At 41.8% G+C, this 14,511-nt stretch overlaps 1 protein-coding gene across 2 annotated transcripts in view; it reads right to left on the reverse strand.

The window, feature by feature from the left end:
* fgf14 (fibroblast growth factor 14) overlaps positions 1 to 14,511 on the reverse strand; it is a 309,362-nt gene that overhangs the window by 90,290 nt on the left and 204,561 nt on the right. Inside the window, exon 1 of one of the 2 annotated variants that reach the window (XM_055870955.1) lies at positions 7,156 to 8,780. The exons of the other annotated variant lie outside the window; for it this stretch is intronic. Coding sequence (XP_055726930.1) covers positions 7,156 to 7,348 — 193 coding nt within the window. The 5' untranslated portion in view covers positions 7,349 to 8,780. Of the gene's footprint in view, positions 1 to 7,155; positions 8,781 to 14,511 lie in introns of those variants that run through there. 2 annotated transcript variants of the gene reach the window in all.

The following is a 14,511-nucleotide window of genomic DNA, read 5'->3' on the forward strand; positions in this document are numbered from 1 at the left end:
ACCAATAGACTAGCAAAAGTGCAAACCCTGCCCATTTGGCACTCCAGGCAGGCTAAAGAGAACGCTACAAGTATTTGAATGATATTTAATAGTATTTCAACTGAGATCTGCTTGTTACAGATTCCCACAGGTATCGTCAATGTGATATGCATTCTATAATATATTATCAATCCATCTTAACTTTGTGAAAAGAAACATTTAAACGAGGCTACATATATCACATTTTGTCTGGATTCTGAAGTTATTATCTAATACAACAAATAAATGTGTTCGCATGCGTGTGCTGTCCAATACTGCTCTGAATATGTATGGGGCACATTCAGCAGGTTCAAAAGAAAACAGGCTCAGTATTTCCATAGACTAAAAATAATGCATTTTCCCCCTGAAAAACTCACAATCAGCAGTTAGTTGACATGCTCATACTGATCCTGTTGTCATGGCTTTGAATGATAGGTGAGTAGATGTATACATTGCATAACAATTAGCAGTGGAAGACTGAAAGACCAGCATTTTATGATTTTTTTTTCCTTTTAAGATTTAAGTATTTTAACTGTTTTAACCTTTTCACACGTGAGTTCCATATATCTCACGTTGATAGTTTTATGCACGTGATGCAGGAATACACTCACTGTTCCAAAATGTGACCCGATTCAGGAAACTAGGCGTATATCGCAAATCACGACTTCACAGGAGAGCTGGTTGAACGTAAAAAAATATATTTTATCAACATACGTTTTTTGGCAGAGATGCTTTCTCGAACATGTGAACCTTCATGTGCCTTAATATTAAACTTGTATGCCATCTGTAAATACGAATAAAATAGTTAAATTACGAGCCTAGTTGGTTTAGTTGGTCCCGTGTGGCTCAGTTGGTAGAGCATGGTGCTTGCAACGCCAGGGTTGTGGGTTCATTCCCCACGGGGGGACCAGGATGAATATGTATGAACTTTCCAATTTGTAAGTCGCTCTGGATAAGAGCGTCTGCTAAATGACTTAAATGTAAATGTAGCCACAGAAAAAGAGAGCAACCTTCCCGTTAGCCATGATTGGCTGAGAAAATGAGTGGTCTGGACATGCCGAGAGATGAATTTGGATTGGTCTACCATATAGCACGCGTCTGTCTATTGGAGCTGGTCAGTATGTTTAGATAATTGTGTAGAACGCAGCTTTTTTTTTTTTAAACGTATCGCGTAGTAAAACTGCATAAACCTAATGTCAACTTAAAGTGTACTGTTAGCTAGCTAACATTAGCTGGCTGGCTAGCTAGCTAGTGTTTTGTGTATGCTCTACACTTTCTGGAAGACCGAATTTTGAAATCAGTGGAATTCGGGTATGATAGCTAAAGAGATGGAGAAAACACCAGTCTGGATTACATCGTCAAAATAAGGCAACCATGTATGGCATCAGACAGGAGACGCATCCAACCGTGATGTATACTGGTAAAATGTTTAGATATTACACGTTTCTAATTTTGACAGAAAGTGGTTTAATTTCAAGTGTACTTTTAGCTAGCTAACGTTAGCTGGCTGGGTTGCTAGCTAACGTTACGTGTATGATCTTATTCTTCGTATCTCAGACACAATTGCTTGACTAGTTATAGCCATAGAACCTGGTTGGTTAGCTACCTGCAGATTCATGACAAAGTATTTTCATTTCACGTTAAAGTGTACTGTTAGCTAGCTAGCTAACGTTTGCTCGCTGGTTCGCTAACTAACGCTACGTCATGCATTTGGGATTAATTGTTTACCTAGCTAGCTATCTAGTTACATAGTTACAATAGACTCTTGTCTTATTGTGCCAGAGCGCATAATAACTGATACATATTTGAACGCTCAACACCCGTTGAATATGTCCGGTGTCAGTAGACGTCAGCAACAAAGCGTAATTCAATTGCTGCCAGCAGCACAGTTAGACACCAGCACTCTGGATAACATGAAAAAAGCCTAACCAGCTCTGCTAGGGCAAGTAAAACGGTCAGACTGGGTTGTTCTCTCATTATGTGTCTGGAAGTAGTTAGCCAATGTTAGCCAGTTAGCTTGGGTAATTGACTGTAGTTCTGAGGTCACAGCTCTCGGAACAACGTTACTTATTGGCCAGAGCGTCCAGTGTGCTCTCTGAACGCGAAACCACAGTGAGCTGTTCTCTCTCTCTTAGATGTCTGGAAGTAGCTGGCAAGTTAGTACAGAACGGTTGGATCAACCCTTAAAGAGATGGGTGGGGCTAAGGCTTAAGAGGGTGTGAACAATGCTGAATGGGTGTAGACAAAGAAGGGCTCTCGAATAGTTGTACCAAAACATTGAAAGACCGTTTTCTCAAAAGTGAGTTTACGAGTTGGCCAACTTTCAAAGCAGAATTACTTTCCCATTGTTTCCTTAAATGCAGTGTATGATATACCATTTTGTAGCTCTGAGTCTCTACTTTATCCAATGTAAAAAACAGAAATGCAAACGTTGCTTCATAAGACCAAATCCAGGTTGTGAGTCACAAATGTGATTGTTACGCAACAGGACAGTTAATACTGATTATAGACTATGCTTCAACTTGTCAATTTCAAGTTATATTCTAACAAGTTCTATTTTCTAACAACAGTTTGATTTGAGGGTTGTTCCGCCTCCTCTTTAATTCACATTGAAGTAGCCCATTTCAGTGTTGCGGCCAATTTATGTTTGAGGCTTTACTGAGCTGGACATACTTCCCTCTTCGAGGAGAGCCCTTCCTCCGCACATCATGTATGCAGACATATGCACAGTCTTGCACGAACTAGCAAATTTTCTTGCTGGTGCTCGCATTGTTGCATTTATGTTTTCCTTACAAATAATAACTTATGTGCGTTCCTATCAAAGTAAGTGCCTTATTTTCTGTATAACGTGTTGCCGTTTCTACTGTAGCATACAGTATGAATGGATGGAGCATAATGTATTTACAGTTTTATTCACATGTTTTCAAGTACTGGTGACAAATAATGAATTCCAATTATTGCATCGATTGTAATAGACACCTACTATGACGTGTGTAAAATACTTTTTTGAAGGTTGTACTGATTATAATGAGCTAATGCTAAGCTATTTGCTTGCTATGTGTGGCACCATGTCTGTTGACATTATACAATGCATTCTGGGTGTCACGTAAATGTCTGTCAGACCAAATATTTTATAATGAGGTGAAGTAATGGTTCACTCAAATTTTGAGTAAACTTCCGGAAATTAATGAAGGGAAGTGAATTATCGTAGATGACACACCCCCTTCAATATGCATACTGCAAACAGACCATACTCATCTTGTCTCCTCTTATTATCTTCGGTTGACAAGAAAAAAACAAATATGGCGGCACGCACAAACTACCCATCATCAGATTACTTCAGATTTCTAGAAAGTATATTTCGATTAATGTTGAGCTCACCCGTGATGTGATGAATTATAAATAGTCATTGCTATTGGCTAATTCATATTGTGGTTTCTGTCAGAGGAGAGTTCTCTAAATATGACCGCTTGTGTTATGTCAATATTTCCTCAGTTAGCGCTAGGACTCATGTAGCCTACATTTCACGGTTTGGATGATTGTGTATGCTGTCGCTACTTCTGTGCATGTCTGAATATTGCATCCCAAAATAAACGGGTCACATACAGGACATAACTTTGTAAGGACTGTGTTTGTGCATAATGTTTCTGTGAAAAACCAGTGAGGCTTTCTCAAATGCTGACTGTTGTGTCAATCAAAACTAAACGTTCTAAATAAGCGTCATAATCACACCGGTTTTAGCGTACGCTGCAGGGACCACTGTAGAATGATCACATCCGCTTGTTGGTACGTGTGAAAAGGTGACGTTTTTAAACTGTTTTAGGTGGCCTAAGTTGATGGAGATTCACCAGGTAAGTTGATGGAGACTTGTTGGAGATAGAAGTGAACAATCTGCAATGTTCTGCCCATTTCACCTCACTGATAGCGTATACACGCATGTTGCCCACATCTGGTCCAGGGGGATGCATGACATTCAGTATGTCCATGTGGAAGAGGGACTTACTACTACTAAGATACTAAGAAATGCATGAAGAGGTTGTCTTTCAGATGCAGACATGGAAGCTGTTGTTCAGTTGTTTTTTTGCCAAACAAAATTTAGTAAAATCCTAAGAATCATCAGAAATTCAGATTAAGGACAATGTTTGTGAAAACATTGCCATAGAAATATTATAAAATGGTGAATTTTCAAACGCTTTTACAAAAAAGGACTACAGCTATACAATCAGTATGTGTGTTGTGGCCAATGCATGAATCCAGGACACATTCGTGTTCACTGGAGCTTGCAACGAAACTTCACAGGCAGTCCCTCTCTGTTTTAGTCCAATTTCTTCCATTTGGTGCCTAATGAACACCACCCAGCACTATGATCCATCCAACGGTGTCAACTGCGCCACAGTAAAGAAAAGCCTGGTCTCCTCAATCGAAAACCCACACAGTCTCAGAAAAACAAATCATCTAGGAAAAAGCTCTCCCCTGGAAGCCCTATTTCCAGTGTATTCTCAGCTGTGGAAGCCCTGAAAAAAAGACAACTGCATTGTCCGCTCGCGTTATAGCGCCGCGTATGATTGGTGGAGCATTCAGCTTTATTTTGCTGTAAATGTCCTTCCGGCGAGGCCGGCATTGAATTAAGCACACCAAACAAGCCATTACTCTTCCTTCAGCCTGTGTGTGTTTGTTTCTGTACACGTGTGCGTGCCTGCGTCTGTGTGCATGTGTGTGTGTGTGTGCATGCATGTGTGTGTGTGTGTGTGTGAGAGAGAGAGAGAGAGCACTCGAGTGGGCAGCATTTCCTAGCAGCCCCCTGTGAGCTCCGAAAGCCGTGGTGGTGGGTGAAATCGCTCGCTAAAGATTGTCCCCAACAACTCTCATGCGAGTGGGAAATGAATGAGATATCGTCCCACTGGCCCAGTAATCAGTAATAACGGCTATAGTAATAACGGCTATGATGAAGATGAGTGACAACCAAGGTTTCATCCCAAAGAGCACCCTATTCCCTTTCTAGTGCATTTTTTTATTTACAGGGCCCATAAGTAGTGTACAACATAGGGAACAGGGGACGTGGCCCAAGTGTTCGCCATGTGGTCTGACTACAACTCTATCACTCAGCAACGAGAACAAATCATCCATTTCTGAGTAGCTTTTTCCACCACGACACTTAATTCTTATCGTGCATTGTCTTACGACGGAGGACCTGTTTTAAGAAAGGCGAAATGCAATGCATCGCTTGCCAATACTTATCAGGGCAATGTCGTCTGTCACACGTGCACACATGAACACACACATACACACACACATGCACAAATACATACACACACACATGCACACACACACAAACAAACAGAGGGGCCCCTGAGATGGCAGGTGTGTTGTTGTCAAGGCTTTGTAGGAGCAGTTTGTCACTCTGGATAAGCCTGGCATCAGTGTCTTTGACTCTGGAATTTATTAGCGACAGATTGCCCCCGTAGACACCAGTGGCAGGTACCAAGATACACAGCTACGCCACAAACCCAAGCCCACAGCGCCTATTATGGTTTCATTAGGCCCCGTGTGCGTCTCTGTTGGCATGATCTAGCATCAAGTCCTGCAACTGCTGGGATCTCTGTCCGCAAGCCAGAAGAACTGGGTTATCGGACAGTGCAGTGGGCATCCAGACAGGCAGGGACTAGGAATGGAAATATGCTGTCTAGCTGGCTAAATACAGCACTGTTAAGCCTGTGTACTGTATGAGTTTTTGATTTTTGGATCGGAGGATATAAATGAAAGGCAGTGGCCCACAGGTTCAATACAGTTATGTGAGGAAAGATTATGTTTGAAAGGCGTAGCCTCTTATCAGGGAACTATTAACCTTTTAGGTCTCATAGCAATTGTGTTTGTTGTTCATTCTGGGGATGTGTAAGGCTTTGTTACATGCACAATGCAGTTCATCAGTTCAGCAGTGTGCATGTAGGAGCTTCAAAGCCGACAGGCCAATTCAAGCAAGATGTGGTGACAGCTTAAAGCAGGGATCATCACCTAGATTCAGCCACAGGACGATTGTTTTTCTTGAGCGGATGGTGTGCGGGGGGCGGAACATAGTGACAAATCATTTGTAAATGGCAAATTGACCACAAGAGGACCTTACAAAGAGATGTAATATTTCAAACCGTGCTTACATTTGTATACGATCACGTCTCTCTATTACGCGTGGGAATACTTCGGGACAGATTCTCAAAACTAAAAATGTCCTGGTGTTTTTACAGGCTTTTACGTCCAACAATGTTTTGGGGGTTTTTTTCAGCTCAGAAATTTGGCCCGCGGGCCACCAGTTGGGGAACCCTGTTCTGAAGCATCACGCACAGCTCGTCTGTTGCCTGTCATCTACCTGAGATTGCATATAGGCTAAATCAGGGGTAGATTTGTTTTATCTCTCCTTCTCTCCTTCCTGCCTGTGAGGGACCAACAAACAGACTGCTATAGTCAACCATAAGAACCATGGGATTGGCCGCCACAAGCTATAGCAGGGACCATCAACTCCAGCCGCAGGACGGGGCCGGAACACAATTACAAATCATTTGTAGACTGCAAATTGACCGAAAGACGCCCAAACAGATATAATGTTTGACTAAAACATAATCTTCAAACCTTGCTTACATTTGTATACGATCACATATATCTCTCTATTATGCTTGGGAACACTTCGGAACAGATTTACTAAATTAAAATCACTTATAGCGGATTTCCTGGTGTTTTTTACAGTCTTTTATGCCCAACAATTAAGAATTTCAGTATATATTTTTTTTTGATCAGAAAACTTGGGGGGGGGGGCAAATAAAATCACCTACAGGCCAAGTCCCATACAGGACGCCAGTTGTGGAATCCTGGGCTATAGCCTACCACACGTGTTTTCTCCCTTCATTAAACATTTACGGATGATGGGATAGTCAGTGCAAATATTATACTGTCATGGTTTATCTCTGAGTTTCGTGAATTAATTATATTAAATCAATGTTAATGCACACATCGGTTTGCCTACTTCCCAATGAGGGGTTACCCAAATGAATGATGTGTATAAAAAGGTTGACTTTACAGCACAATGCGTTACCCACATTAAGTCACAAAAGACACCTCACAAAACACGGGACACACAACTTCTCACACCTTGTCTCCGTAGTCTCCTCTTCTTCAGGCCGAAGATACGCACTTTGGAGAAGATGTCGACCAGGTTGCCATTGCAGAGCCCCTTGTTCTTACTGGGGCTCTTCCTCCGCCTGTTCGGGGGTGGTCGGTCTACATGCTGCTCCCGTGCCTCCCTCTTCTTCCGGATCAGACCGCTGGCAATAGCGGCTGCCATGGCTCAATGTCTCACTGCTGCTCAGGTCCGGTCCGCACTCCGTCCGCACACGGAGCACAGACCACATAAACAACCGCCTCTAGTCGCTCACAGCACGGTCACAGTCCCATTTTGGCGGCTAGACGGTCCGTGGTGTTGAATCAGGTATATTTAAATAGTAGTCTACTTTTTGATAACTGCCTTTAGTGTACAGACACTACATTTTAGTGCTTATGAAACATTGCGTTGTCGTTAATTGTACGGTTCGTGAGAATTATGAAACTGTTGTCATAAAATTATTTCATTCCATATTTTCAGGAGTCTAGTTGGTGAAATTGCTTGGCAAAAACTCACCCCAAACGAGCTTGCTCAACAGTCATATCTGCGTATTGATTTTCGGTTTATTGGGTGACATTTTCACTTCCATCCCCTGCTAAATGTCCAGTGTGTGTTGTAGCCTCCCCTTCCCTCACTCCTGTCTCTTCCTCTCCTTTTGTCTTCCTTCCCTCCTCTCGTCCTGGAGACCGGTGCAGGATTCAGAAGTCGGCACGCTGGACAGCGGTGGCCACGCTGTGTTGAGTGTGTGCGCGCGTGTGTTCCGCCAGCCGTCCAAACAAACAAACAAAAGCGCTTTTTCTGGGTGATTATCACCGTCGGACGAGGGGCACTCACTCGCCAGGGTACAGCATAGGATAACACGACGTTTACGCGGAAATATTACCCAAGTTGACCATTCAATACGCAACACTGCTCCTGAAATGGCCATTCATCTCGGAGAGTCAAATATTAGCCAATACATGTCGGTACGATAAACACGACATCAAAGTAATACGTAAATATCAAACGTGGCTATATCTAGGCCCATTGAATAGCAATATAGGCTATACCTATCCGACCGCATGGCTGCATGATGCGTATTCACGTCGTCTCTTTGTATAGTCCATTTCCCTTCACATCTGGGCTGTCATTGTAGATTGGTATTGTGGTCAAAGAGAAACAAACACAACATACGCGATTGTACACCGATTGGAGAGAGAGAGAGAAAAAAAATGTAGGCTAACCTAAGCTTAACCGGGTCCTGTGCGGATGACGTCTGGGCGGTGTGACAACTGCATACAAATAGATAAACTTACGCTGCCGGATGCGGAGGAGACAATACGGCTGTCGGGAATGTCATATTAAACCCACCGTTCGTTGGAGAGACAGCAATCAGGTGCGTGATCGAAAAGACAGGATAGGAGACCCCGCTGGGAAACACATAGGCTATCTATAGGCACCATTGCACAGGCACACCTTTCCCGCGCAAAAGCGCATTTGGCATCAATCCCGCGCTGTTGGAAAAAACGATGAAGGGTGACTCTTGTTTCCGTCTCTAGATCATCCCATCTTCCACATCAACAAGTCTTAGCCACTCACCCTCTCCTTTGCACTCGCCTCGGAGAGGAAAGAGGAGAATACCCACTCTCCCTCCCTCTCGTTCGACCTCTCGAGCACAAGTCCCTCACTTCAGGCGTCGCTATCAGCCGGTAGTGAGATTTGACACATAAAGGCGGCTTCAGCTGTGCAATAACCGACGCGCCGCTCCGAACATGCTCGCAACTAAATTGCAATGGGCATGTAATAGGCTCGTTACAAATATGGCTGAAAATACATATATTCGTATATGTTTTAATGTGTATGGGACCGTCCACCATTGCATGTATCCATGTAGGCATTTATTGCCCGGTCAGGCAGCCTATTGGAAAAGAGTAAAACCGTGCATCAAAATGTAGGCTATTGAACTCCTCGCTAATCAAATTAAATAAAAGTGTGTGCTTCAAGTGCTTAAGCAGAAGGAATAGTTTAACTGCAAAAACATAGGGCGGCAGGTAGCCTAGCGATTAAGAGCGTTGGCCCATTAACCCGAAAGGTTCAAATCCCTGAGGTGACTAGTTGAAAAATCGTCCAAGTGTCCTTGAGCAAGGCACTTAACCCTACAAATCGCTCATGTAAGTCGCTCCGGATAAGAGCGTCCGCTAAATGACTAAAATGTCAATAAAACCTGCAACTCGAGTAGCATGATAAAGGAATGATTACTATCGCCATTTAATCTCACAATAATATCACTCCGTCTATCTCTCAACCACTTTCGGGGCTCATTCATTTCAGCGCCTCATTCCTTTGCCACACGCACACACACAGCCCACTGGGCACACACTGGTTGAATCAACGTTGTTTCCACGTCATGTCAATGAAATTACGTTGAACCAACGTGGAATAGGCTTCTGTGCCCAGGTTGAGGGCGCACAGTGCTAATTTCTGGATAAATCGTTGAGCAAACCATAGGCTACACAAAAAACAATGACGTATTCAGGAGAGACACTTCAGAAAAATTATTTCTGTCAACATATGCTGGATTGGTGGTTCCAATACTACAAAACAACACCATAAATCATTAGATATTTTTCTGTTAGATGGATATCATTTCCAGAGACAACATTCACAGATAGAAATTAAAACGCAAGAGAGCCATCTGCCGTTTGTCGCCGCAATTAATTAAAGAAGTGGGAACATTTGGGGACAGTGGCATCACCGGGCTCTAGGCTACACTCTCTTTCCACACACGATCGAGCATCCACTTGTTGATGTCAAGGCATAACGGGCTGAGATGCATTGCCAAATGGCCGGGCCAGGGCTGGATTCGTATGCATTCTCTTTCACGTTGCACCTGGGAACTAGGGAGCCGGTCAGAGAAATTATTCAGCGATATGAATGTTTTTTTTAATCACTGCGTCATTGTCCTACTAATACATGTTTTAGCCAGGGGTAGATATTCTGGATGTTTAAAGAGAGGAGGGGGCATGCCACATGCAATCCCTATTTATATTCAGAGGGAAAACCATCTAACCTTATTAAATCAAATGTACAATGGGGTTCGAAATTATTGATACCCATGATAAAGATGCACAATAATGAGTGTATAAATAAATAATTCAAATACTGAGCTATATTGTATTCTCCCAAAAATTGGGAAATTATATTATTTTATACTAATACAATTGCTCAAAGAAAGATATTTTTTTCTCAAAAAGGTAGCGGTCAAAATTATTGACACCCTAAAGATTCCTATAAATAAAGTAGGCCTTTTCAAAAGTTTACTATTTCCTCCCATATTCCTTGCACGCAATGACTTATTCCACATTTTGTTGCAGTACAGCCTGAATTCAAAATGGATGAAATACATTTTTTGTCTCTCACCCATCTACACACAACACCCCAAATTGATTGAAAATGAAATACAGAAATGTCTCATTTACACAGGTATTCACACCCACATAGCCGCTGAAAAATCAGAATACAAAAAACAATGTTAATATATACAACAAAAAAACGATTGAAAAATAAAAAAGTAGTGCTCTGGGCTTTACTAGTCCTTTATTGGTGGACAGATATAGCCCTCTGTAGCTTTTTATGTTGAATGTTGAATGTTTTTATGTTTTAATTTATTTAAGTCAACACTGTTACTAGGCCACTCAGGAACATTCAATGTCGTCTTGGTAAGCAACTCCAGTGTATATTTGGCCATGTGTCTCGGTTATTGTCCTGCTGAAAGGTGAATTAGTTTCCAAGTGTCTGGTGGAAAGCAGATTTATGCAGGTTTTCCTCTAGGATTTTGCCTGGGTTTAGCTCCATATCGTTTCTTTTTATCCTGAAAAGCTCCCAAGTCCTTAACAATTACAAGCATACCCATAACATGATGCAGCCACCCCTATGCTTGAAAATATGGAGTGGTACTCAGTAATGTGTTGTTTTGGATTTGCCCCAAACATAACACTTTGTATTCAGGACAACATATAATTCCTTTGCCAGTGCCTTGTTGCAAACAAGATGCATGTTTTGGAATAGTTTTTTTCTAAAACATGCATCCTTATTCTGTACAGGCTTCCTTCTTTTCACTCTGTCAATTAGGTTAGTATTGTGGTGTAACTACAATGTTGTTGATCCATCCTCAGTTTTCTCCTATCACAGCCATTAAACTCAGTAACTGTTTTAAAGTCACCATTGGCCTCATGGTGAAATCCCTGAGCATTTTCCTTCCTCTCCGGCAACTGAGTTAGGAAGGACACCTGTATCTTTGTAGTGACTGGGTGTATTGATACACCATCCAAAGTGTAAATAATCCAAAGTCTAATTAACACCATGCTCAAATGGGTATTCAATGTCTGCTTTTTTCATTTTTACCCATCTACCAATACGCGCCCTTCTTTGCAAGGCATTAGAAAACCTCTCTGGTCTTTGTGGTTGAATCTGTGTTTGAAATTCACTGCTTGACTGAGGGACCTTACAGATCATTTTATGAATGAGGTACAGAGATGAGGTAGCCATTCAAAAATCTAAAATCATAAATCCATTCAACTTATTATGTGACTTGTTAAGCACATTTTTACTCTTGAACTTATTTAGGCTTGCCATAACATGGTTGAATACTTATAAGACATTCCAGCTTTCCATTTTTTATTCATTTTGTAAACATTTCTAAAAACATAATTCCACTTTCACATTATTCATTTCTATTGGGCACAAAAGTATCTGAAACACAACCCGAAACGAACTGCAAATGCATCCTACACGTCTGTAGAGTCACAAGCTTGATGTACTCATTACGTGCTAGGAATATGGGACTAAACTTTTGACCACTTTATTTATCAGAATATTTCCTGGTGTCAATAGTTTGGACCCCTATCTTTTTGAGGAAAACAATACCCCTGTGACCGGTCTATACGTGTGGGGTGCCTGTCTTCGCAAGTAAATGCTCCTCGGATAGATTGCGCGCAGATGCCGCCGCAGAGACATGCACAGTTGGAGACAATGCAGTTTATGTTGCAGCCAGCAGTGGACACTGTCAGCCCAACAATGACTCTACACGTAGGTACAGACACAGTACACCACCGGCACAGTGCAGTAGCAGTGGGATATGGACAGAGACTGTATGACATGATAGTCTGCCTATAATGTATTACCTGCACTGTAAATCAATACAATTTGAACAAAAGTTTACTAGAACATGACAGGACTATGTTTTCCATATGTGGAGACAGTCTTTCAAAAATGTTCTTGCACAACAAATGAATTGCTATTTCTGTTTGAGGCTGCATGTCAAATTCTTGTCTTTACCCACTGCCATCATTACATGGCAACACGAACAGATAAATGATCCAATTGCAAGTCATATTTGCTGCATTGTTATATTTCCCACAGTCAATACAGGGACATCATTTCAAGTCAGTGTACAGCCTCATCCCTGAAGCGAGGAGAATTACATGACAAAACAATATGTATCCAGCCGCTTGCTGAGAGGAACACATGACTTATGAGAGATTACAGTAGCATGTTCAATGAGCTACAAAACATACCCATAAAAACTATTGCTGCAGCATAGAACTATTACAACGAGCATGATGCTGCAGCATGCTGTGTCCTCGTCTGCAACCCGCACAGCATGCAGCCAATGCTTTACTGCTCAGTCTCTAGCAGGGCTGAAGCATACAGAGAGTATATGGGGGACGCAGACTGGATTAGACTACTGCTTTACCAGCAATACGCCACTGGGGGAGTAGTGCTGAGAGATCAGTGCTTTTTGAGGTCGATTTGATTATACAAAAATATTCACTTTCGATGTCGGTTTCTATTATTTGGGTTGAATGTTGTGTCAGAATAAAACAATTCATAAAAGTCCCGTGATGGTAGTGTCTGCCCATTTCTGCGTATCACTTATTAACAATCATTTATTCACATTACTTTAATATACCGAGCATACAAAACATTAACAACACCTGCTCTTTCCATGACATAAATTGACCAGGTGAATCCAGGTGAAAGCTATGATCCCTTATTGACGTCACTTGTTAAATCCACTTCAATCAGTGTAGATGAAGGGGAGGAGACAGGTTAAATAAAGATTTTTAAGCCTTTAGACAATTTAGACAAGGATTGTGTATGTGTGCTATTCAGAGGGTGAATGGGCAAGACAAAAGTTTTAAGTGCCTTTGAACGGGGTATGATAGTAGGTGCCAGGCGCGTCGGTTTGTGTCAAGAACTGCAACGCTGCTGTGTTTTTCACGCTCAACAGTTTCCCGTGTGTGTCAAGAATGGTTCACCACCCAAAGGACATCCAGCCAACATGGCACAACTGTGAGGAGTATTGGAGTCAACATGGGCCAGCATCCCTGTGGAATGCTTTCGATACCTTATAGAGTCCATGCCCCAACAAATTGAGTCTACTCAGTGTATATCCCCTCACGCATAAAATAAACAGAGACCAGACAAGTAGCTGCGCAATGGATTATGGTCATTGTAGTTAGTTACCACATTTAATGCGCTAAACTATGTAGAACATTGGCCTGTTGGAAACTGCAACTCTCTACTACATCGCACAGTTCAGGCTGGATCTGATTTAGAGAAACTCTGCCATGTGTGTATTAAGCTCTCAGAAAACCCCAAATCGAAATGGAACTCAAAAGATTGAACCGACGTAAGTCAATAAGTTGTTTAAAAAACAGAAAATCACCAATACTTTAGTTAATCATTCGGCACTACTAAGGAGTCGACACAGCATGTGAAGATAGATAAGTCTTTCCTTCACCGAGTGGAGACATAAACTTATTTAAAAAATAATAATAATGTAGAGAGTCTCTACAGCAGTAATGCAAGCAACGGTCTGAATCCTTACAATATCTATGTTGAATATGTCTATGCCATGGTGAAAGATAAGTTCGGGTAGGATTCTGAACTGGAAGTTCAAAATGATATCAAGCTGCATAGCATGCGAGCTACTGTCAGATAGTGCTTGCCAATAAATAATTGAGCATACCTGCATGTCTAAACCAGATTACCATACTACATTCGGATACTGATGAGGATTCTGCTGCAAAACCAACCCCCCCCCCCACTCCCATTGAGGGAATAAAGTACCAGTACATTTGACATGTTGATATCAGACACAGAAACCTTGTTGTAAGACATTATAAAAGCTCATACATGCTTATAACAAGTCATAAAGCATTATACCTGGATGCTTGAAGTAAATATTTACCAAGTGTTTTTCTACTCCTTCTGCTGTTCTATTCGTTACTGTCCTATAGATAGAAAGTTGAGCACATACCTACATGTCTTTTCCTTCGGAAAGTGTGGGACTCCATGGTCGA

This window comes from Salvelinus fontinalis, chromosome 19 (genome assembly GCF_029448725.1).
Source record: "Salvelinus fontinalis isolate EN_2023a chromosome 19, ASM2944872v1, whole genome shotgun sequence".
Classification (NCBI taxonomy): Eukaryota; Metazoa; Chordata; class Actinopteri; order Salmoniformes; family Salmonidae; genus Salvelinus; species Salvelinus fontinalis.